Source organism: Lycium barbarum, chromosome 9 (assembly GCF_019175385.1).
Source record: "Lycium barbarum isolate Lr01 chromosome 9, ASM1917538v2, whole genome shotgun sequence".
Taxonomy (NCBI): domain Eukaryota; kingdom Viridiplantae; phylum Streptophyta; class Magnoliopsida; order Solanales; family Solanaceae; genus Lycium; species Lycium barbarum.
Window position 1 is genome coordinate 79,243,430 of NC_083345.1, and position 25,853 is coordinate 79,269,282.

The 25,853-nt window shown below is 38.9% G+C and overlaps 1 protein-coding gene across 1 annotated transcript; it reads right to left on the reverse strand.

Annotated features, from left to right (window-relative positions):
• Positions 1 to 259: 259 nt before the first annotated feature.
• Positions 260 to 25,637, reverse strand: LOC132608998 (protein POLLEN DEFECTIVE IN GUIDANCE 1). Its single transcript, XM_060322832.1, has 11 exons — positions 24,932 to 25,637; positions 22,455 to 22,606; positions 22,049 to 22,152; positions 13,838 to 13,926; positions 13,647 to 13,720; positions 13,088 to 13,238; positions 12,807 to 12,974; positions 1,633 to 1,730; positions 1,379 to 1,501; positions 1,100 to 1,168; positions 260 to 905 (listed from the first exon to the last, which is right to left on the reverse strand). Exons 1-11 carry the CDS (start codon positions 25,452 to 25,454, stop codon positions 705 to 707), a joined length of 1,752 nt encoding a protein of 583 aa, XP_060178815.1. The 5' UTR covers positions 25,455 to 25,637; the 3' UTR covers positions 260 to 704.
• Between the last annotated feature and the right edge of the window lie 216 nt (positions 25,638 to 25,853).

The following is a 25,853-nucleotide window of genomic DNA, read 5'->3' on the forward strand; positions in this document are numbered from 1 at the left end:
TAAAAAAATACATCTTAAAATGTTGGTAAAAAATTATGCAATTTGACTCTCGAGAAGTGAAACGTGACAAGTAAAAGTGGATGGAGAGAGTACTAGTTACCATTCTAAGATGAAAGATCTTTGGGATGAATTGGATGTGATGGTGCCTTTACCTTCTCGACTGTAAAGAATCAAAGCCCCACATGGATCATCTTAAATCTTAGAGATTGTTATATTTTCTCATGGGATTGAATGAAAGCTATGGTAATATAAGGAGCAATTAGTTGGCCAAAGGTTCTGAATCAAATTACTCCAAATTATCTAAGAAGAGAGTTTACCTCTCTGAAACATCAACCTTTTATGAATCTACCAAGGAAGTTTAGACAATTCCAGACAAGACAGTTATTCTGAAATAACCAATTTTAGAGAAAAGCTTTAAATATATTGCACATGAAATACATTATCAATATAACTTCCTTATATGGACCTTCTCCCTCTGCGAAAACGGAAGTGCAGGCCATTTGATCAACGTAAATACTTCCACATGAGTGCATACAAATGCCCTATAAACCCGGAGTGAGAGCAGCTATAGAAATTTCCAACCAGATCACCCAAACTTCCCGCCCCACTCCCACCTCTACCCCTGCCCCCATCTGCTTATCTTCTCATGGAAAGGAGATCTATATATCTGAGCAAAGAATGCAGCTTCATCATGATATTGTATCTTAGTCGCTATGAAGTTTTCTTCTCTGGCATCTGTTTATATACCACCTAGCATGTTTTTTGAGGCCAATGCTAATCATTACTTTAAGACTTGCAAGCATAACAAACGTCATTGCAGACAAAAGGAAAATCCAAAAGAGCCTCCACGGTAGCGGATTAAAGGGAAGATGAGCAGCAAACACAGGACGCAACACGCGGATTACCTGCCATGCAAAAATAGCCTGCTTGGTAAGGAATAAATCAGCTCCGGATAAATACGATAGGTCCAATTGAATAAATCGATTCCCTTATGCTCCATATCACGAAGTATAGTTTTTTCAAATAGAGAGACCATAATGTGATTCAGAAATTATAAAAAGAGAAGATGGCAGCTTCAGTCAAATCAGAAAAAACTTACCACACAAGCAGGTGCCAAAGGGACAAAAGTGAGGTTATTCTTTACATTGTCTGTTTGAATATTTAGTGTCTGTTCAAAGTCAACAATAAGAGTAATGTGAAAAACAGAATATTCAAAATAGAGAAAAATACTAGGTGCCACAACAGCTTAGCAGGATAAAGACTGGTGCAATATAGCAGTATAACACTACAAATTATTCAAGCTATCAGAAATATCCACCAGCTTAAATAGCTTGACTCTACCAGCAAAGCCAAACAGTAGCCTGTAAATTAGAAGTACCTGCTTACAGAGATCTTCAAGGAATTCTGAAAACGCAATCGGTTTGATGTTGTTAAATTTTGCAATAAATGAATGCTTGATGATATCAATTGTCATCTCACCTACGTATACGACAACTGCATTCTGCAAGATTCAAAAGAATTTTTTTTTTATATATATGAGCCAATTACTAGGAACAGTAAACGTTTTCCATTTGAAAACAATTCAGTAAATTAATCACTTCATTGCACAAGGAGCACAGGAACAGGCCTTACACAAATAAAACTTCCAAACCAAGGTCCATCGGCCTCCAGAAGGTTTTGAGCTAAGACAAATAAGAGAAATGCCGAAATATGGAACCGCTCCACTGAATCTGCCCACAGCCAATGGAAGTGAAGTTTAAATGCACAGAAACTTTTTATTCAAGCACAAACTTGGAAATAACATCAGTATCAGAAGATTGAGCATTTCCAAACACCGCTAAGCTTAAACAAAATATAAGTAGAACAACAAATAAGTAGCCAGCAACTAATACATGGATGGGTGAAGATGGGAACTAGCAAAACAGGAGAAACAAAAGAAAGAGCAAACCACACCTAGCAATAAAAATCAAAAATCCATCGATAGGCAATACCAAAATTGGCACTGACCTTCCTCCTTCTGAGGTGCCAAGAAGCACTATATTGAGGGAAGAGGGATTAATTTTTTTGTTGCACTACTTCTAGTTAGAGAGGGAGAAGGTTGGGAAAGATTGATGATTAGATATGCATAAACTGAAGACAAACAATCAATTGACACCATATGAGGATAGTGATAAAGTCTTGCTGCTACCATTTCTATTAAAGTAGGTTCTGCTACCATTTCTTATATATTCAACTCTGCACCTAAGTACTCTGAGCACTTTTCTGTGCACATATAACAGGGCAGATCAGAAACAGCCATTTATCTGAATGTTGGGATATACCACACTGTCAGTCAAAACAATGATCGACAAAGGACTCGACAATCATCACCTTATTTGTATTTTGGGGGTTAAATTTTTATTTTAATTGACATTTAAGACAACCCTACAAAGTGAAAGACAGGTCTGATAATGGTACTGAAACCAACAATGTGAAAGGGGAGTAAATCTAGGGTGTCTAAGACTCTATGTAACCATGAGAATCGTAGAAATGCGGATGTTAAGATTGATGTCCAGTCATATAAGGTTAGAAAATAAAAATGATCACCACAAACAAGGTTCAAGTTAGCACACATAAAGGATAAAAATAAAAGAAATAATGTCATGGTCTTATTCTACGTAGACCTTCAAATGTAAAATCCAATAACTGTGACTCTGATGGTTCAACGTGCCTAAAAAGACGAAGTAGACCTAACACCATATAGATGGAGTTTCACAATAACTAACATCTCCCAAAACTAATGAGGATTTAGGTAAAAACATAAGAATGGAAGCAAAAGAATCATTATTAATCAGGTGGAAGCAAAATATTCATATAGACGACCGACTAGTTGATAAGGCATAGATATACAGGTGATGTTAAAGTCATCTCTTAGTCACTTAAAGTAAGTAAGCCATTCAAGTCGAGGGTTTATACTTCAGTGAAGAATTGCTCTGAAGCGCAACTTCAATCATTCAGGCACAAATGAATACCAAAGAAAGGCCATCAATTCTCTGTCTCTAGCTTTAAAATGAAAAAAAAAAAGAAAAAGAATGTCTACTCTCCACATATGCTTTAGAGTACTTTTTGTTGTCGTTGTCATCTTCTTCTTCTTCTTCTTTTTAGTTTGTTGCGCACCTCGACTAATTCCACAGAGTACTTACTACCTCTCACTAACAGATGTACCGAGTCCACCAAGGCGTGGACAGATGGGAAGAAACCACCTAGTCTTTTTGCCTCCGTTGGATTTGAGCCTGCGACATCATGGTTCTCAACCCATCATAGATCACTAGGCCACATCCCCCATTTCAACCCACTTCCTCTAATCTTTTAATTTACCTTTCTACTATACAGACCATGAATCTTCTAATATGCGAATCACCTACTTTTATACTACTGATTTTGCTTCTCTTCTACTTGTGTAGTAATGTTACTAAAAAAATAATTTATTATATTGGCATAATACAACAGGCCCTCAAACTTGGCCTCAGTGGGTAAGTATGCCCTCCAACTTTGGGTGTGCACAAGTAAGCACCTCAACTTGTATAAAGTTGAACACGTAAACACAAATGTTGGCGTAGCACATAAATTTTGGAGGTGTCTAGATGATCATTTTGTAAGTTGGAGTGTTCAACTAACAAAGTGGAGACAAGTTGAGGTGCCTACTTGTGCGTTGGAGGGCATACTTGCTAGCTGAGGCCAAGTTTGAGGGTCTGTTTATGTATTATGCCTATTATATTTAATGCTAAAAATGAATTCTATTTCACAATTGATTAACAGAAAATTAAGTATCTTTTCTTTTTCTTTTTCTTTGTCTTTTTTTATAAACGTTCAATTTGCACATGAACTTATCTCGCGATTAATTTTAATGATGTTTAATTTTAGCTATTGAATTTACTTTGTCATTATGTTAGGGCGTATGCCAAAATTAATAACTTCACTTGACACTTGATGTTACAGGTACTAAATTTATTTAATTACTCCCTCCGTCTCAACTTGTTTGACACTTTTCGCTTTTCGAGAGTCAAACGAGTTGTTCTTTGACCGTAATTTTTTCATACGTCTTTTAAATATTTTAAATAATTAATTATGGTGACTTATAGTACTTTTTACGTAATTTCCAAATATGTAAATTCTATTTCGAAAAATTTAAAGATTCTATGTTTAAACACATGGTCAAAACTAAGAAGTTTGACTCTCGAAAAGCGAAAAGTGTCAAACAAATTGGGACAGAGGGGGTAGCTTTTTTTTTTTTTAATAAGGTAAATTTTATTAAAAGGTACCACGATCGTACGGAAGTACAACAAAAACAGCCCCTTCCATACCAGGGCAGCTACAAACCCCCTTTCCTCTAGGAAATTCATATATTGTTCCATATTTTCCATAACTTGTCTTTTACACCAACAATACAAATTTAATAAGCATCTATTTTTAATCCTAGAGAAGTGCTGCCTTTTTCCTCAAAGCAATTCCTGATCCTTTCCAGCCATATAGTCCAGAACACACACACAGGAATTGTTCTCCAAACTAGCTTTTGAGATTTACCCATCCTTTGGTGTTGCCATGAATCCAACAGGCTCTTCACACTGAAAGGCATTGCCCACTTGACACCATGTAAATTTGGAACGAGCTCCAGCCCTGTCTTCCCACTTTGCAATGAATGAATACATGATTGACTGTTTCTGCCTCTTCTTCACACATGTAGCACCTATTAAAGAGTGATCCCTTTCTTCTGCAAGTTCTCCTGAGTTAAACAAGCTTCCCTTTCTGCAATCCAACTAAATCAAGCTACCTTAATAGGTGCTCTTGATTTCCATATCGTTTCCATGGCCAATCTGGTTGATAGCGCCCTTGTTGTTTTTGTAGCAGCTTGTAACAACTATTAACTGTAAAGATACCATCATTGTTTGCTGTCCAGATTAAAGAGTCTCTCTTGTTATCTTCCAGACAAACAGTGTCCACCAATTGCATCAACTGAACAAAATCATCAACTTCCCAATCATTGAGACCCCTCCTCAAAATCAACTGCCAGCCAGTGCTTGAGTAGAATTCTGATACACTTCCACTCTTGTTTGTGGAGCAGTTATACAGATAAGGAAATTTTGATCTAAGACTTTCACTTCCCAGCCATATATCTGATCAAAATTTAATATTATTACCATTCCCCAATTTCAGTTTCACAAATTGACTGTACTCACTCCATAACTTACTGATTGTGCTCCACATTCCCCCTTTTGAAGAAGACTGAACTAAGCGAGGAGCCCAGATGTCCTTCCTACCATACTCGGTATCAATCAACTGTTTCCGTAATCTATTACTGCTATCATTGTATCTCCAGAGCCATTTAAATAAAAGGCTTTTGTTATGCAACTTCAGATTCCTCACTCCTGCTCCCCCTCATTTCTTTCCTTTGATTACCTCCTGCCATCTGACCAAATGGAATTTTTCGTTATCTGCATTGCCTTCCCACAGAAATTTGTTTCTCATAGAATTCAACTTTTTCTCTATTGCTGTTGGCAATTTTAAGAGTGACATCAAATTAGTCGGAATACCATCCAACACACTATTGATCAATGTAAGTTTATCCCCAAAAGATAAATATTGTCTCTTCCAAGGTACCAATTTACTACTACACCTATCCAGGACCCCCTGCCACATCTTTGAATCATTCTTATTGGCTCCAGGTGGTAGTCCTAAATAAGTGGTCCGTAACTGCTCTACCTTATATCCTATAAGGTCTGCCAGCTCATCAATACAATGTTCAGTATTATTACTAAACACACTACTCTTTGTCAAGTTTACTTTCAAACCCGACACAGCCTCAAAAGCTAGTAGTACTCCTCTGAGATGTAAAAGTTGATCTTTTTCAGCTTCACAAAGTATCAAGGTATCATCCGCAAAGAGAATGTGAGAGACATTCAGTTTTTCCCCTTCATTTCTTCTAACCTTTAGTCCTCTGATCCATCATCCATCCTAGATGTTCTGCTTTCTTAAGCATTCTACTTAAGATTTCCATCATCAACAAGATTAGCTAACTTTTGTTTATTCGAAGTTGTGCATTTTAATTCATATAAAATGTACTTCGCTTCATGCTTTTCACCTAAAAACCCCATTGTCGTTTTTTTACACTTTTTCACCTTTTTTTTTTTTTTTTGAGAAGGTAACATGTTGTATGTATTAAACAAAAAACAGTACATGGGTTGTACTGAAACCATATTTACAAGTGAGCCCTTTGGGTAGATCTGGTTACACCAAAAAGAAAAAAGCTTAATACAGTTAAGTTTGATCTCCTGCATTGTGTTGTTGTTGTTCTCAAAGCATCTAGAGTTCCTTTCTTTCCAAATTGCCCACCAAATGCAAGCAGGGACCACATCTTCCATCTGTTTATGTCATCTGCTCCAGCTCCAGCTGCCTCCCAACTAAAGAGAGCTTCAGTAATCTTTCTAGGCATTGTCCAGGCTATGCCTCTGAGATTAATGAAGATCTTCCATAGCTGATCAGTTATCCTGCACTGCAAAAATAGGTGACCAACTGTCTCTACTTCTTTTTCACAAAGAAAACATCTTGAGCACATAGTCCAGTTCCTCTTCTTTAAATTTCCATGTGTGAGCACAGCTTCCTTTGCCAGTAACCATGAGAAGCATGCAACCTTGCATGGTATCTTGGTCTTCCAAATATGCTTACAAGGCCAATTGGTGACTTGAGGTATTGGCTGGTTTATCATTTTATAGGCTGCATTAACACTGAATTTTTCACTACTATGTCCCTGCCATCTCAATGTGTCATCTCCGTTTTGAGTTCCTGTGAAGTCATCCAGTTGTTTGTAGAACTCAACCATTCTACTTATCTCCCAATCATTCAGGTCTCTTCTGAGTATCAATTCCCAACCTTGAGGTGACCACATTTCAGCTATAGATCTCTGTTGGTGATGAGCTAAAGCATATATGTTAGAGAATAGATCCTTCAAAGCTCCATTCCCTAGCCAATTATCATTCCAGAAGGATGTCCTGTTACCGTTTAGCACCCTGATTGAAACTTGACTCTTTAGAGCTGGCCATAGTACCCTTATAGACCTCCAAAGACTAACTCCATAAGCTGAGTTCACTGGTTTAGTCATCCGCTTGTCTTCTACTTCATATTTGGCTTTGATTACCTTGCTCCATAAGCTTTGAGGGTCTTGAGAGTACCTCCATAACCACTTCAACTTGAGGGCTTTGCTGTGTTTCTTCAAATTTCTAATTCCCAATCCACCTTGAGCCTTGCTGAGAATTACCTCTTCCCACTTGACCAAGTGATAGGCTTTTTTTTCTTTTTTACCTTGCCACAGAAAGTTCCTTCTTATGCTGTCCAATCTTTCAATGACCCTCACAGGAATGGGAAAAAGGGACATCATATAGGTTGGTAGAGAGTCTAATACAGAGTTAATCAGAGTGAGCCTTCCTCCCATTGACTAATATTGATACTTCCATCTTGAGAGCTTCTTTTCACATTTATCCAAGACGTTGTTCCATATACCAGTAGATTTTGACTTGACCCCCAATGGCATGCCAAGATAAGTAGTAGGAAGAGTCCCCACTTCTCCCCCCAAGAACAGTGCCATATCCTCCATGTTTGTTACTTCATTAATTGGGAAGAGATGACTCTTTCTCCAATTAATATGCAGCCCAGAAATGCCTTCAAAAAGGACCAGTATAATTCTCAAAATTCTCAGTTGTTCCACTTCTGCATCACAAAAAATTAAGGTGTCATCAGCATATTGAAGATGCGTAATCTCCTAATTGTTGTATCCATTCATGGCTACCTCAAAGCCTTTAATCCACCCATTAAGTTTGGTTGTTTTGACCATGTTGTTCAAACCTTCCATGGCTATTATGAAAAGAAAAGGTGACAAGGGATCACCTTGCTTGAGACCTCTATGAGCAGAGAAGAATCCTTCTGGAGAACCATTGATGATGACTGAGAATCTGACAGTCGATATGCAAAATTTCATCCATTTAACCCATTGCACTCCAAATCCCATTTGTTGTAACATGCTTAGTAAGAAGTTCCAATTCACATGGTCAAATGCTTTCTCAATATCTAGCTTGCAAAGGATGCTAGGCTTCTTCTGTTTCTGTCTTGAGTCTACTGCTTCATTGGCTATTAGTATGGCATCCATTATTTGTCTTCCTTTTATGAATGTTATTTGTTGAGAATCTACCAATTTTTCCATCACCTTTTTCAGCCTCTCATTCAAGACTTTTGCAATAATCTTGTAAATGCTGCCTATTATTAGGCTTATAGGTCTGAAGTCCCTTAGCTCCTTTGCACCATTCTTCTTAGGGATCAAGGCAATGAAGGTTGCATTGAAACTCCTTTCAAATAGACCATGGGAATGGAAGTTGTGAAACACCCCCGTGATGTCTTGTTTAAGTACCTCCCAACATTTGATAAAGAATCCCATTGTAAAGCCAGCAGGTCCTGGTGCCTTGTCCGTAGCACACATTTTCAAACACCCCAAAACTTCTTGTTCATCGAATCCGCTTTGTAGCAAATTCTTATCTTGCTCAGTTATTGTTGGACAATTCCCAAAATTGCTTGCAGATCTCCATTTTTCAGTCTCAGTGTAGAGTGTTTTGTAGAAATCTACTATCTCATTCTTGATTCTCTGTGGTTCTGTGATTAATTCTTCCTGGATCATTAAGTGATCAATGTTGTTGCCCCTTTTGTGAGCATTGGCAGTCTTATGAAAGAACTTTGTATTCTTGTCTCCTTCTTTGAGCCAGATGGCCCTGGACCTTTGCCTCCAGGCCACTTCTTCATTCTTCAGAAGATCTTCATACTTCAGCAATAATGATGCCTTCTCCACCATTTCCCCTTCAGTTAGAATTCTTACTTCTAGTACTCTGTCCAATACTGCCAATTGATTAAGCAGGTCTGATTTTTGTACTTTCAGGTTGCCTTGGCTGCTTTTGCTTCACTCTCTTAGTTTACCTTTCAAAGCCTTCAATTTACAAGCTAGAATATAATCAGGTTCCCCTGAGAAGTCAAATGTTGTCCACCAACTCTTAATTCTATCAACAAAGCCATCAGTATTCAACCACCAATTGTCAAATTTGAAATATGACTTTGGTTGGTTCCAATCTCCACATTGCAGAACAATAGGGACATGATCAGATGTAACTCTCTGAAGGAGAGATTGTTTAATATTGCTAAAACTGTCATCCCACTCTTCAGAGATCAGGATTCTGTCAATTCTTGAAGCACTAGTGTGATTGTCCCCTCTGTACCAAGTATAAGCACCTCTTTCTAGATGAAGATCAATAAGACTCATATCCTCTATGAAGTCTGAGAATTCCACCATAGCTATGGACCTTCTCCTACAATTTCTTTTCTCTGTCGGGAATCTAACAATATTGAAATCCCCACAAATTGCCCATGGGCCCTCCATCAGACCCCTGACAGCACTTATTTCCCACCAAACCTCTTCTCTTTCAATGTCACAATTTGGAGCATACACCCCTATAATATGGCATTCAAAGTTCTGTAACTGGTCTTCAAATCTGTAAGTCAAAGTATATGACCCAATCTGAAGAATCTCCCCTTTCCATACCCTTCTATCCCATATCATCATGATTCCACCTCTAGTTTCACTGGCTTCTAGACATGCATAACTTGCCCGTCTTCCTCCCCAAATATAATTAACAATATCTTCTACATCCCCCTCAAGCTTTGTTTCCTGCAAACATATAATGTCTACACCCCAATCAAGAATAGAATTCTTCACCAACCTCCTCTTATCCATGTTATTTAATCCCCTCACATTCCATGTGACTAATTTGAGCTTCATTGATCAATTAAAGTTAAAGCCCTTCCCCTGCTCATGTTTCCATTACTTTTGAATTTAACATCAAAAGAGCCTAATCCTTTCAGTTCTTGTGTCCCCTTGAACCTGCTCTTCTTAATATTAATCTCTGATTCCATCTTCCTTGCTTGTCTACTACTATCAATCTGCAAGAGAAGTTCCATGGCTTCTTCTTCGTGCCCCTGAAAGTCAACTCCAAACAATTTATTTAGCTTGAGTAAGTATCGGCGGACCCAAATAGGCGTATCTGTTTCTTTGTCTGAGCATCCATCTTGTTAATGAACCAAAATTGGTTCGGCATCCTCAACTTCCCAGATTTCCCCACAATTCCCCAATTCTGCAGTATCGCAAGTAAGCTTTGGTTCCTCCATTACTGTGATAGACAACGGAATCTCTCCGCTGGTGTTCACCAGTCGTTTTTGTTCTCCCTTTTTCGAGCTTCTTCTAACATAGGTCGACAATTCTCTGCTCGTCGAGTCAATACGTGAAGAGTCCACTAATATCCTGTTAGAAATAGGAGTAGAAGGGGAATATTGTTGTTGCAACACATCCGCATATGTGTCCTTGTAACCCTCTTCTTCGATCATATGTAAATCTGCATCGTTCTCTCGAAATTTTCCCGCGTTTTCTTCCTCTGGCTCTTCCCTTACCCCCGAAATTTCTGCATGCATCACATCTTCTGTATAAGAATAAGTCTCACTTGGGACTTGTTGAATTGCCTCACTCTGTTCTGGATTAGAGAATTCCAGTAGTTCAGCCAAGGATACACCTCTTGTTTCTTCCACGGGCTTTACCAGAATATCATTAAAAATGACTTGGCCTGCTAGATCTGGCCCAAGCTTATTTTTAAGAGACTCTTCAGGTCTGGCTGCAGACTTTAGCCCTAAATTATCTCTAAGGGTATCAGCAGTTTAATGCCCAATTTAGAAAAGAAGTCAATTAAACCCTCCACCTGTGGATCATGTGCTCTTTCCATCTCAATCTGGCCAGCTGTAACACTAGTACTGCCCACGTGATTTCCCATCAAATCCCTAAAAGTACACCTGTCAAGTACGTCCTTTAAAGGGTTTGATCGATTTGTCCAGTGGGTATTTGCTTGGTCCAGTTCTGCGACTTCTTCTTCCTCAACAGTGACTGCCTTCTCTTTTTTTCCGATGACCTCTTCTTTTGAATGTGAAATTAGGTCAAACCTTGTCTGTCTCTCCAACCAGATCGGGATATAGAATTTAACACCATCTCTCTCGATGACTACCTCGCTTGGTGTATTCCGACCGTCGCCTGCAATTTGAATCCTTGCCCATTTGAGATGATTTTTTAATTCAGTCTCTTCCTCCGTAGCAATCCACCCACCACACAACTCCCCAATTTCTTGGAAGATTTTTTGGGACCAAAGATGAACGGGGACTCCGATAGCTCTGATCCAAGTGTTTTTAACTGAAGTATCATTAGATATGCATCCAGCTATGGGGTTCCACCACTCTAAATAAAATTTAGAGTTCTTCCATCTCCATTCTGCTTTAAGTGTCTTCTCTGCCATATTTCTATTAGGGAACTCGAATAGAAATAGGTCATCCATCATCTCATAAATGCTCACTCCGATGGTTGTTTTCCAGTTAACAGAGGTCCACCTCCTAATGTCTGATAGAGTAGGTTTCTCTGAGGTTTCCTTCCCCAGATACCCAACTACACATCTATTCAGCAAACCAACATTCTTTGATCCAGATGATTCAGAGATAGAGATGTGACCTTCCTTGGAGCTGACAGTAGCTTCGCCAAGGCTTTTCGATTGCCATTTACTCTCTTTAACAGCTTTTGCATAGGGGTAGTTGTCTTCAGTGACTCTCGGAGGCTCAACCATCTTTGCGTGGGGAGCATTTAATGAACCTTTCTATCTTAAATGCAATGTCTTTCCAGCCAGCATTCAAAGCTGCTTCAGGGATAATTAACACCGACCTTCCTTCCCCTTTTAAGGACAAAACACTAATATATCTGCCATGAGCATTGTACTTTCTAGTACAAAAATATTCTGTCATGTGGTCCTTAGTTCTCCATCTTCTGACCACATTCTTCTGATCTTTCGAAGCTTCTTTTAGAGTGAAACAGATCCACTCCATGATCTTATTGCTCATGGATGAACGTCTCATCATATTGCGGCTTCTTTCCACCCATTCGTAGCAAATATTCCTATCGGATGACCATATGGTGATATCAAAGGATTTAAATCCCGCGTTGAAATAAATTCTGCTTTCCCCCATCTCCAATAACACTAGCCAAGTATGAAAGAAAAGGTTTGAATCAGTGTCACAGAAGGTGAAAACCGGATTAAGGTTAATAAAAAAGGGTTGACTCCGATAGAAGATCACCAGAAAAGGTATTCTGCAATCCTAAGAAGTAGGAGAGAGAAAATTCTCGGGAAAAGTGCCTGGGAGCATTTTCATTTGCCTATTAGTGTAAGAAAAAAACCTATTATAAGAAGGAGGGCAATCTTTACGCTTTTCACCTATTAAGAAAAGCAAGTTGTTTTTTTACATACATTAGGTCTCGTATGTGCGCAATTAAGAAAATTTCAAATTTTAGGGAACCTAAGGTCTTAAAAAAGACAAACTACTTAGTATTTTAAATGAACGAGCCTATATAGAGCAGAATGAAGCAGAGGATTCATATAGCGGACCAGGACCAATTTAGGATTGAGAACAAATTGATTGAGTATTTTTCATATGAAAAGATAAATTAATTGATCAAGTGATTGATTGGCATTGAGATGCAAGTATGCAACACCATATGGAGTACAAACATGCCAATGACAACATGAAGCAAATGGAACCCCTCCACACAAGATAATAAAGAACAAACCAGCCTGGCATCAGCTGATCGACAAAATATTATTTAATCATGGCAATAGAACCTTACAAATTTCAGGTAATACTGCGAGAAGATAACTCACCATAATATACGAGATTGTGAACGTTATCCTTGCTGTAGCGTTTGAATACATTGCTCTTTATTTCCGCAAAATTGTTTGATACAAGCAAAGCAAATAATGCATTGTTGTGGGCAACTATACAGGTTGACAAAGTAATGGCTTGAGCTAGGAGGATGAAAGAATGAACAAGTATGGGGAGTCAAGGAAAGCAGATGATATGAGGAATGAAATTCATGATGGTCACAAAAATATGAGGAACGAAATTTATGACGGTGACCAAAATACGTGAACAGAAAGGATATTTGATGAAGCCACAGCTACAACTTCATCCACAATAAATTTTCTCATCCAATATTGCATACTTTCCGTTGAGCTATTTGCAAGCCCTTCTGCTGTGTTAAAGAGAGTCTGCATCACATCTCCACAAAAGCTTTGGAATAGTTTATCAAAAACCTGCCAAAGAACGGCAAATATTACCTCAACTTTGTCTACAAATTGAAAAAAAGAGTATCAATAAAAAATAGCATAGTGAATGATGTTAGGACAGGAACATGCACATGTAATAAACCAATATCTTGTAGCAGACTGGAACAGTGGAGCGGAAAGATTATTTGATGAAGGATATCTGAAGATATCAATATTACTGAATATGTAATTCTATTCTCTTACAAGTAACAAGCAAGAAACGGACCATATATCATCTTATTACTTTGAAGCACAAACATGAATTACATTCTATGAAATCAACAATATTGTATAAGGGTCCAAACAACTTCAACATGATATGAAGACCTAAAGTAGAACCAACTTGTGGCAATTAGCACATGACCTTAATTATAGATCAACAAGTCAAGTTCTCACCTCCAATACATTGTAAACCACATAAAGCTTGATTGTTCCTTGACCACGAATCATGTGATAGATTAGGCTGATATCTGCCATAGCAAATTGCAAACAGGAGTAAGTCTAACCAAAAGAACCCAAATAAGGAAGTCATGAAATGAAGAGTCAAAGCTCAGAGTATTGGTGAAGATTAAAGAATCTCACTGTACCTGTTTGTTGCAACAAAATTGCTCCACTAGCCAGCGCGACAAAACAGCCAATATCAGAAAGCTCAACTGCAGAATGGTTCTTGAACTGCCTGCCATGAGCATGGTCAGGTTATTTTGTAAACATAAGCTGCAGTTAAATAGATTTACTTTAACACAAGTTCTCAGCTGGGAGACTTCATTTCATGGCTTCGTTCTTTGGGTTCTTTTGGTTAGACTTTAACATTCTGCACCTAAGTATTCTGAGCACTTTACTGTCCCTCTGAAGTAGGAGACTTCCCATCAAATTGCAGAGGGAAGCAGAGAGACTGCTGTCTTGATTTGCCTTTCAAAGCTGAATAATTTTTGTTCCTGTTTAGTCCCCTTCATTTCAGAAGCAGTTACTATTTCTACATCTCTTTCTTCCTCACTTTTCCACCTTTTCTTCTGTTTTTGAGGCTTCTTCCAGGTTTCTTAGTATGAATGGGTGAGGTTATTCTGCCTAAATAGCAGACACAGGTAATAATAAATAACAGAATGCTAAAGATCCGAGCCATAGAATTTTTCAACGTTACTACTCTCCTTCCTGCTTGCCATTTCCTTTTTAAAGCTGCTCATTCTTCAACCCAGGATGTGATGACCTATTCTATCTTAACTTTAGCTACTCAGAAACCTAAACCACGGATTATTTTCCCCCGTCTTCCCAAACCAATTTATCTATTTGAGATGTCTCCATGTGTGGCGTGATAAGATAAGGACCACTTGGAACAACAATAACAGGGACAAGAAAAGTAAAAATAAAGCAAGGAGAAACTCTCAGCTTTGAAGGGCAAATCAAGACGGTAGTCTCTCTTCTCCATCTGAAATTTGATGGGAAGTCTCCTACTGCAGAGTTAAACAATAAAATAACTTTGAAAGCAATATAGCCCTAACCTCCCACCCTCTTAGGTACTTAAGGGCATTACCCTTGTTTCAACTGATAGTTCCTCCCATAAGTCCGCTCTTAGGTACTGGAGAACACTTTTGGAGAAAACATTACCTCTGGGGCACCAATTGAACACTAGCTTCAACACAAAAAAAAAAAAAAAAAAAAAGAACCTCAACTTCCCTTTTGTTGGCTTTATTCATAATCCATTAAACTCCTAAAATAATTTTCTTTTCCAGGGACTGAAATAAAAACAAGAAGCAAGGAAAAGCTACCTTTTTTTGGTAAAGTAATAAAATTTCATTAGTAAAGCATCAAGAAGATGCAAGGTTACAGATGGGCAAAAAGTTGCTTCGAACAAAACATGAAGCACACTTAGCAAAAACCCTGTAAAACAATCTAAAGATATCCCATCTCTACAGTACTAGAGAAAGGGAGCTAACAAAATCCAGAAAGTTATCCACATTGCTTACAGGGGCAAAAAAGTGCCAGCTAAAAAGACTAACTAAACACCTAGACTTTAAAGTGCAAATGGGAGTTGAGATTCCATCAAAGCATCTACTGTTTCTCTCCTTCCATAGGGTCCAAAAAATTACTGCTGGGATCATTCTCCAGATTCTTTTGATGGATTTGTCAACTCTCCAGAGTATCCAGCTAGCATAGGCATCTTTGATGTTGAAGGGCATTACCCATTGGAGACCAAGCATCGAATAGAAGAAATACCAGAGGCTAGCTGCTGCAGGGCAGTGCAAGAATAGATGGTTGACACTTTCATTGGTCTGCTTGCACATGGCACACATGTTAACGACGATTACACCTCTCCTTCTGAGATTGTCTTGTGTTACGCATGCTTCCTTCAGTGCAGTCCAAGTGAAGCAAGTAACTCTGAGAGGTTGTCTGGTTCTCCATACAAGCTTCCAAGGCTAGACCTCTAAAAGGCTATTTTGAGAACACCAGTTGTTGTAACATTCCTTCACAGTGAAAAGCTTTTCCTTAGAATTGCCCCAGAGGATTCTGTCCTGAGATTCTGCCACCAAAGTACTTTGTCCCAATCTTTGTAAGAGAGAAAAAATCATCAACTTCCCAATCCTGTAAGTTTCTCCTTAAAATTGGTGACCAACAGTTGTTATCTCTATATTGAGCTAATGTTGCTTCTTTGTTAGAAGCTATCAGAAATAGTGAAGGAAATGAGTCTTTTACTAAAGTGTCCCCAAGCCATTTGTCCTGCCAAAATCTGATTTTGAGCCCATTTCCAGCCTTGAATGAGACATTCTGGAAAAATTCCTCTTGAAGACCGCTGATGTGCTTCCATACTCCAACACCATGTGGTTCATTGCTTCTCTTTGCAGTCCAGTGGTCTTGAATACCATATTTAGCTTTGATGATTTCCTTCCAGTACCCTACCTCATTTTGACCATATCTCCAAAGCCACTTCATGAGTAGGCTGTTGTTATGAAGCTTGAGATTTTTGATTCCCAGCCCCCTTTGTCCTTTGGGTTGAATAACTGATTGCCATTTGACCAAAGAGAATTTGTGAGTAGCACTGTTACCTTCCCATAGGAATTTCCTTCTAAGCCTATCAATTTGCTTTAGAACTGAGCTTGGCATAGGGAAAAGTGACATACAGTAAGTGGGAATGTTGTCTAGGACACTGTTGATGAGGGTGACTCTACCACCCAATGAGAGGTATTGCATCTGCCAAGTGGCTAGTCTTTTCTCCATTCTTTCAATGACCCCACTCCATATCCCAGATGAGTTGAATTTAGCACCCAAAGGAAGTCCCAAATAGGTGGTGGGAAAGGAGCCTGTTTTGCAGCTAAGAATGTCAGCAAGAGCTTCTAGGTTGGCCACTTCATTCACTGGATATATAGTGCTCTTAAGCATATTGATATGAAGTCCAGAAATGGCCTCAAAGATCATAAGGGTGGTGTTGAGATTAGAGACCTGCTGACAATCAGCTCCACAAAATATAAGGGTGTCATCTGCATATAGCAGACAAGAAACCGAGACTGAGGTGGAAGGATTTCTGCCCACTTGGAACCCTTGAATCCACTGAAGTTCTTTGGCCTTTGCTAACAACTGAGATAATCCTTCCATTGCAATGATAAAGAGGAAAGGGGACAGTGGATCCCCCTGCCTGAGACCCTTTTGAGAAGAGAAAAACCCAACTGGACATCTGTTCACCAGAATTGAGAACTTCACTGTCGAAATACAAAAATAAATCCACCTTTCCCAAAACCTATTTGCTTCAAATGTTGACTAAATAAGCCCAGTTAAGCTGATCAAAAGCTTTCTCAATATCCAATTTGCATAGGATCCCAGTCTCTCCACTTTTAATTTTCCAGTCTAGCACTTCATTGGCAATCATGGATGCATCAGTGATCTGCCTATTCTTCAGAAAAGCACTCTGCTGTCCAGAAACTAAGGAACCCACCACTTTTTCCAGCCTCTTAACTAGAATTTTGGCCAGCAATTTGTAGACACTGCCTATAAGACTTATAGGCCTATAATCTCTAAGTTCTACGGCACTTTTTTTCTTTGGGATAAGAGCAATGAATGAGGCATTGCATGATCTCACCATTTGGAAATTCTGATGAAAGAAATTAAAAGCTGCTAGCAGGTCTGCTTTGATGAAGTTCCATGATTTCTGGAAGAAGGCCATAGTGAAACCATCAGGGCCTGGAGCTTTGTCGGGGGCACAAGTCATGAGAGCTTCCGAGATCTCCAATTCGGTGAAAGGAAGTTCAAGGTCCTCTTTATCAACTGTGTTGAGACTTGGCAGACCTTCAAAGACAGCTGAAGGTCTCCAAGATTTAGTCTCTTTGTAGATTTGTTGATAGTACTCTAGAATACCATCCTTGATCCTTTCTTTATCTTCAATTACTTCATTCCCCATTTTAGTCTGTCAATGTAGTTGCCCTTTCTTGTGAGTTGGCCATTCTTTCGAAAAACTTTGTATTTTTATCCCCCTCTTTCAACCATAAACATCTTAATTTTTGTCTCCAAGAGATCTCTTCAGCGGTTGCTATTTGCTGAAGCTCAAGTTTAATATTCAGTGTCTGATCTTTTTCTTTTGCAGAGAGAGTTCTGAGCTCAGCTAACTGATCCAGCTTTCCCAATTCTTTGAGTGCCTTGTTCCTTTGAGTCTCAATTCTTCCATAAACCTCCCTATTCCATTTAGTAATGTCTTTCTTGAGATTCCTTAGTTTCTGCATTAGCACAAAATCTGGGGCGCCAAATATAGTGTAAGAAATCCACCATCCTTCTACCATGTCCATGAAACCCTCAGCTTGAAGCCACATGTTTTCAAATTTGAAATAAGAAGGTGTGGCGTCCCAATCCCCACTTTCCAAGATAATTGGTTTATGATCAGAAAAAACTCTAGGCAAAGGGTACTGTTTGATAGCATTGAACAACTCACTCCATTCCGTCGAGATAAGGAACCTGTCAATTCTAGAGGCTTGGAGAGACTCCTCCCCTCTTGACCAGGTAAATTGTGCTCCCTGAAGTGGAGGGTCAATCAAATCCAAATCCAGAATAGTGTTGGAGAAGCCCAACATCGCCCTTGATCTTCTAGCACAGTTCAGTCTTTCCTCCACAAATCTGCACACATTGAAGTCCCCTCCTATGACCCATAAGTCAGACCACAATCCCCTGATAGATGCTAACTCAAGCCAAAGATCCTCCCTTTCTGGATTGGTGTGAGGACCATAAACACCAGTAAAAACCCATTTGAAGTCCTCAACAAGACTTTCAAGTCTACATGATAAAGAAAAGGCTCCTGCTTCAAAATCAACACATTTCCAAGCTCTTTTGTCCCACATTATTAATATCCCTCCTTTGGTACCAATTGCTTTGACTTCTGCCCAAGAGATCCATCTGTTTCCCCAGATTTGTCTGATTAGAGATGGATTCCATGTCTCTATTTTGGTTTCCTGTAGACAGATAATATCAACTCCCCACTTGTGAATAAGAGATTTCAAAGTGGCTCTCTTGTCTTTATTGTTGAGACCCTGCACATTCCAACTGAGTGTTTTAACTCTCATCTGGAATGAGCCTTGTGAGACCTGCCCCTTTCTTTCTTCCCACTCCCGTCATGGAGACCCCAATCCAATCTTTTAAGTTCAGTAACTGCTTTGCTTTTCCCTTTCTTTAATTCCCCTGTTTTATTTTTTTGCTCAAGAATCTGTGTTTTCCTTCTTTCCTCCATTCTCAGAATAATACCCAGAAGTTCATGCTCAAAACCAACAACATTCACCCCCAATACTTTGCAAGCCTTCATCATTGTCAACTTAGTCCATTTTGAGGTTTCCACCACATCAGGGATATCAACAGTTTGAATTTGAGGATCATGCCAAAGCAAAGGAAGAAAATTGTTGAAGGACTGAGATGAGATACCAGAGTCAGATTCATCTGGAGCTGATAGTACTGAGAATATCGGTTTGGGTATATAAGAGTCCATCGAGTGTCCTGCATGGTCTGCTTCATCATCTGCTTCAGGCTCAGAGAATGTCCCCTCCACGAGTTCTAAATCCCTAAGACTGGATGCTTGAATTTCTAGTTCAAAAGGATCAAATGAGGATGAAGCATTCAAGGAAGATGAAGCTCTGAAGCAGCATGGGTCCAACTTTGATACAGATGATCTCCACACTTGCTTCTTTTTGTGTTGCTTGAAGTGTTTGCTTGTAAGTGGGCCTATAGTGTAGTATCCACTGTTCAAAGCTAATGAAGTTCTCCCTTTGCAGTGTTTCTTACTGCCTGATTATTAGATGAGAATAAGGCTGGCCCATTTGTGTTTAAATCTTTCGAATTCCTTCTTTTCTCCACAGGTTCTCCCACATGTGTGTCACGTGAATCATTAAAGGTATTACCACGTGGAACTGAAAACGAATTTGACCCCATCTTATTACCATCCTCAGGCAAACCAGTTGAAGGGCCAGCAGGTAAAGGAATAGACCGGATTTCCGAAATTATTGGCAGTTCGAAAATCCTATCGTCAAATTCAAAATTCAAACTTGCCAGAGACTTCATGACTGATTTTTTGACGCAGATACGAGCCCAAATCAGGTGGGTTCTGTTCTTCGTATCTTCATCAACACCGATAAAACCCCCACAACGAACCCCTATATGTTCAAAAGTGTGCATTGACCAAGCATTTAGGGGGATTCCAAAAACTTTCAACCAGATGTTTTTCGAGCGGTTACCAGATTGCAATGAGATAGTGTCATGCGACCACCAAGATAAAGAGAGATGTCTTCCGTTCCAGAACCAATTCCCTGTCTTTACCCTTATTGCCTCTTGCCTGGAAGGAAGCTCAAAGAGGAACCGATTGTGGTCTAAAGGTATGACATTGATGCCAGCGGTAACTCTCCATCTATTAATGAACCATTTCTGAATAGTGTCGGGATTGGGACTGTGATGAAATGGATCATTGAAGGTGCCAACCAACCTTCTGTGCAGAGGATGCTTTTCATTCAATTCTCCTTTGTTCGTTCCTTGACTTATTTCTGGCCACCTCTCAATGCTAGCAGCTGCACGATAAGATTTTGTCAATGGGGGAGGAGGGAGCAGTGGCTCTGTTTTGCTGAATTCCCCCAGAAATCGTAGGATTTTCATCGCACTATCTGACCATCCACTGTTGAGACTGATCTCAGGGATGATCACTGCTACTTTAGATGAACCATGCCAAACCTCTATCCGAACAAATCTACCATAAACATTGAAATTTTGATAAGACTCTGAAAAGATTGTGTTGTTGCTTCCTAACCCACCTTCTGTATAATCGTCTGGTACCTTTTGATGCTTGAATAAGTGCTTCGCACACCCATATCAGGTTCTGAATATCCATGTTGATCTTGCTTGTGTATCTCTTACCCCTTTCAATTAACGAAAACCAGTTGTAATATTTGTCCCCCGCATTCCTGAGTTCAAAGGATTTATCCCCACTGATGAAAAAAAGGTTAGAACCCTGCATGTTTCTAAGGAGAAGAGCTTCACTAAAGAGGCAGTTGATGGAATTTATGCTGATTGGGGTGTTTGCCGGCACTGACAGAGGTCAGTGGTGATGTTACCGGCTCGGACAGATGTCGCCAGTGGTTTTTTCCGGTAATGACAGAGGTCGCCGGCATTTTCCGGTCACTAACAGAGTCGCCGGCATATTTCCAGCACTGTTTGAGTCGCCGGTGAAGATTCCGGCACTGACAGAGGGTCGCCGGAGTAGAGAAGAAGATCTGAAAAGATTTTGGAGGAGAGAGAAAACGAAAAAGGACGACAGGGAAGTAGTCGGTGGAGGCTATGGAGGAGAGAGAAAGCTAGATTCATGTTGGAGAGAGGGTTGCGGTGGTGGTTTGAGGAGAGAGTCGGATTTGGGTCTATTACCGCTTACCTCGGGATCTGTGCCTGGGAGCATATTTTTAAAAATTATATATGGCTTTGGTGTTTAGAGATTATCCCCTTGTGCTAATGCAAACAAGTCTTTTTAGCAAGGAAAAGCTACCTTCTTGCTTCTTGTTTTTGTAAATATGGTTTCAGTACAACCTATGTACTGTTTTGCTCAAATAAAAACAAGAAGCAAGCTGATTGTGAATTTTTTTTTTTGGCAGCAGAAGTTGTACAAAGTCTTCTTTTTAATTTTATTAACCATACCGTATTTCTGATAATTAAATAAGAAATGCTATAATTGGTGTAATGTCCAATTGCTAGTCATGAAGATACGCCCAATCACAAATAAATCGAAACAAATAACAAGACTGCAATCAGTAATGAACTCCCAAAAACACACAAAAAGAGGAAATCTGTTGTCAATACACCCACCAATAACCGTCCCCCCTCCTTTCGTTCACGTTGATATTTTAGGCAACACAGAACATATCCCAGCTACAACTTCACACCAAAAGAATTTAATGACAAACCCAGTAATTAAAAACCATTGCTCAGATATACTGTTCCCAAAAGTATGAGTACCACCAAATATTATCAGCCTCTTTGGATAAAGACAGTTCGTTAGGAAGAAAAGATTGCAGAATGAAGGAAAAACTTGCCTATTCCCTCAAGTTCGGTTCGAGATATATAGTGGTTAATAGTGAGGCAATCTACTATTACAGCATCTAGACAAAATCTTCGATGAACAGTTTGACTAAAAGGTTAATTTGAGATTACAGAAAAACTTCGCATTCCATCTGCTATAAGGTCACAATGGTATGCTGAAATTAGAACTGTCTGATAGACACAACTCTCCTGGATAGTGGAGATCCCAGATAATCATTCCAAATTCAAAGAACAAAAGGAATAGGAAAGTATGAGATACAAACCTTGTTTTCAGAAACCTCCAACAGATCATGATTAACCTCGTTGGCATAACAGTTAGCAGTGAAAGGAATGAATCCAAGCAGACAAAAAAGCCAACATCAATAAGCTGCAAAAGCAATAGTCTTGTCATCTATGCAGCTAAGCCAACATGATAGTTTCTGAGACAAGACCATATCCAAGAAGAACTACAAAGAACAAGAAATAGACCTCCTAGCCTACAGTTAGATTGGGAAAGAATCGGGAAGCAAGAACGAAAAGACCCTATTTGCATTATCACGCTCTAGGGGTAGATAAATAACAGAGGAACAAAAGATGCAAGTCAAGCAGTGAACAACAGGCAACTGAGAGCAATTAAAGAGTGCGTACTCAACATATAATTTGAGAATGTTTCTTAATAAAGTATTATACCAGCTCACATCGCCATGGTAAACGGAATATGGTATCATAAACTCTATCCCGCTCTTTCTCATTGCCAGGGGGAATCGTACTCCTTAACGAATTACCAGCATACATCTCTTCCATGAAGCACTTCACTGGTGACTTGTCCACAGGAAATATTTCTAACAAAATAACAAACTAAAGTGAGAGGAAAGAAAGGATACATGGGAAGTTGTCTTCTATAACTAAAACAAATTAGAAGCAAAATTCAATTTAGAGATAAATGCTAACCTGCGCAGTGCACCCACCAAGCAACAAGAGGAATTTATTGTTGTCTTATATTTAGGACAAAGGCAAATGGTAAATAACTGTCATGATACATTTAAAGTACAATGACGCTGTTGCTCAAGATAAAAAGAGAAGTGAAGATTAAGGACACCCCATTCAAGCTCGCTTTAGAAGTAGAATTTCTCAATTCAAGTACTAATCACCATCGTTTCACTACATGTGTATTTATCAAAAGATTACAGCATTAAAGTACAAACGAGCATATTGATTGCCTTTGTTCCCTTGCGCACCACGGATAATACTGGATTCTCATAGGTGCTCATGACATACCAATGCCATAATTTGGTGATATCTAAGGGATTTCCCTCCAACTTAGTTTTAATATCTCTGCTAAGGTTCATTAGCATTCTCCTTCCCCAGGAAAATAAAATAGAAAGGAGAAAGTCTTGAATCTAGCAAAGCTAGAACCTTCCATGTCTACACTTGTAGAAGCAAATGGAACAAATAATGAGACATTGACAAAACCTACAAGTTTTGCTTCTCTCGTGAATATGGATCCTTATTCATTTTTTTATTTTTTTTTGATGAAGTAAGTGGTTGTATTGAAAAGCATCAAGTAGATGCAAGAAAGTTACAGAGAAAAAAGTATGGTGATAACTAGGGGTGTCAAATGGGCGGGTTGGGCTGAAATTGGCCCAATCAAAATGGGCTGAGGTAGTAAATGGGTTGGGCTAACATTGGCCCAAAAGTTATTTGGGCTAAAATGGGTTGGGCTGAAATGGGCTAAAAATGGGCTGGGTCATGACCCGCCCAACTTGACCCAATTTTTTTGAAGGGTCTATTTTCAAGAAAAATATTTTTCGAAAAATATTTTTCTTGAAAATTATTTTTGCGGATTTTTCTTGAAAAATATTTTTGAGGAAAACATTTTTCTTGAAAAATATTTCCCTTCATATTAAATATACCACAAACTTATAAGATACATGATTCAAGAAAAGTGTATGCATAAAAAAAAAAAGTAAATCTCAAGCAATAAACCCAAATTGAAGTAAATCTTAAAAATGGGCTAGAATTGGGCTAAGTTGGAGATCACTTTAGAATGGGCTATGTATAAAAATATCTTGAGCCCAACCCATAAAATTTTGGGCGGGTTGGGCGGGCCATCACCTTTTGGGCCAAATTTGACACCCCTAGTGATAACTCCAGAACACAAAAAAAAATAAGTAAGATCTGGGAGTTAAAACCTATAGCAAGATCCTTATTCATTTTAAGGTAAAGCCCCAAAAAAATGAAAGCACAGGTGTAAAAAGGTTTCATAGTTATTTTACCGGCTAGTAGGCCTGTGATAACTAGCTTTTTTAGGGTATTAGCCATATTCTATCAGTTCCTAACTTCATAAGATTTACATTATTCACTTTTCCAATTTCATAAATATGTAGTCCCTCCACTCCATTTAGTTGACCTACTTTGAATTTTAGTCCTTCTCAAAATTATGGCATCTTCCCCTGAAAAGGCAATTTAGAGTATTTCTAGTTTGAAGTGATACATTTATACTCTTTTAGCATCTTCCGACATCATTTCACAATATATATCAACCACAAATATAAATCATATTTTTGGATAATCGTGGTGTCCAGGCCAGCTTGCACGCATGTCGACTAATTTCACAGAACACCTGTCACCTCCCACCAACAACAGGTACTAGGTAACTTTATCCACCAATGCTAGGATAGATGGGAAGAAATCACCTAGTGTTATTGTCTCTGCTGGGATTTGAACCTGAGATCTCATGATTCTCAACCCGCTTCATTGACCACTGAGCCACACCCTTAGGTGCCAAATATAAATCATTCAAACACATTCATGCAGAAAGGGAGGGAAAGAGCTAAAGATGTCCCCAAATCGCCATATATTGTTAATACTTGAGTGAGAACACGCTTGGGGTCGTTTGATAGTTGATTAGAGTTATGCAAGTATTAGTAATACAGGGATTAGTTATGAGGGAATCTATGTATTATTTTATGCAAAGATTGCAGAGTTTTAGTTATTCCACCTTCTATCCTACATAAATAATACATAGATTCCCTCATAACTTATACATGTATTAGTTATGCAGGTTTTTAAATTGCAAAGCAAACACCATCTGATATTGGCAAATGGCAGGAACTGGAAAACATTTAGAAAAGCATAAGAGAAAATAGAACAAGGTAAATACTTACGATTGGGATCTTGAGCCATCAATCTTTTCCAATCTAAAGAGACTTCCTTCTCCAAAGTCCTCACTGGAATCCCATTATCCAAATTCAAATCTCTGGAATTGGACCTTGATTCCAATTCCTTAACAGGTGTTTCACTTCCTCTCTCAACACTCTCTTCATTGAGCATAACAACATTTCTCTGTCTCAATTCCCCAAAGGGAAGTCCAGTAGCTGAATTACTGTGATGCATCGGGGGCGTATCATGTTCCTCAGTCAACACAACAGTACTAGTGCTGCTCTGAGCAAAACTGTAACAGTAACCGTTTAATTCGGAATGCTCTTCCGTGATTGTGTTGTGCTTCTTCTTTTTCTTCTTCTTCTTCTTCCGGCGATTTGCGGTAGGGCTTGTTGTGGCGTCATCGATAGGAGAAGGATCGGAATTTGATCGGAGGCAAGTCGTGTAGTTATGATCGTCATCGTCTAGGATGGAAGTAGAGAGAATATCAAATGAGAACTTGCGTCCACTTGATCTCAACGCTGCCATTGATCAAAGATTCAACCTATGCCGATGTTGGCGGTTCATGGAGGTTGCTCATCGGCTGTTACACGGAGGTGACTGATTTTGGGGATCTCTGTGTGGGTTGGGCTTTTCACTGCCAGGCTTTTGGTGCTCAAGTTCACACAGAGCCGTTTTGACGGGGTGATTTATTTTCTTCCCTTGTTTTTAAAAGATATTCATTTTTAAATATCTGTGCGAAAATATCTTTTTAAAGCTTAATGAAAATTTCAGTTTTGGGCTAAAATTATCCCTTATTTACGGGAGTAGCTCATTTTAGCTCCTCAAATATAATCCTCAACATATTTGATCTCCTATATATCGGAGTAGGTTCATTTTGGTCCCTCAAATATAATGCTAAGCATATTTTGAGCCCGTTTGGATTAG

Coding starts and splice junctions, on each gene's coding strand:
- LOC132608998 (XM_060322832.1), bottom strand. CDS start 25,454: ATGGCAGCGTTGAGATCAAGTGGACGCAAGTTCTCATTTGATATTCTC. Junction 22,153..22,454: donor TACCATGGCGATGTGAGCTG/GTATAATACTTT, acceptor TTGCTTTTGCAG/CTTATTGATGTTGGCTTTTT. Junction 1,731..12,806: donor TCACAATCTCGTATATTATG/GTGAGTTATCTT, acceptor GGCTGTGGGCAG/ATTCAGTGGAGCGGTTCCAT.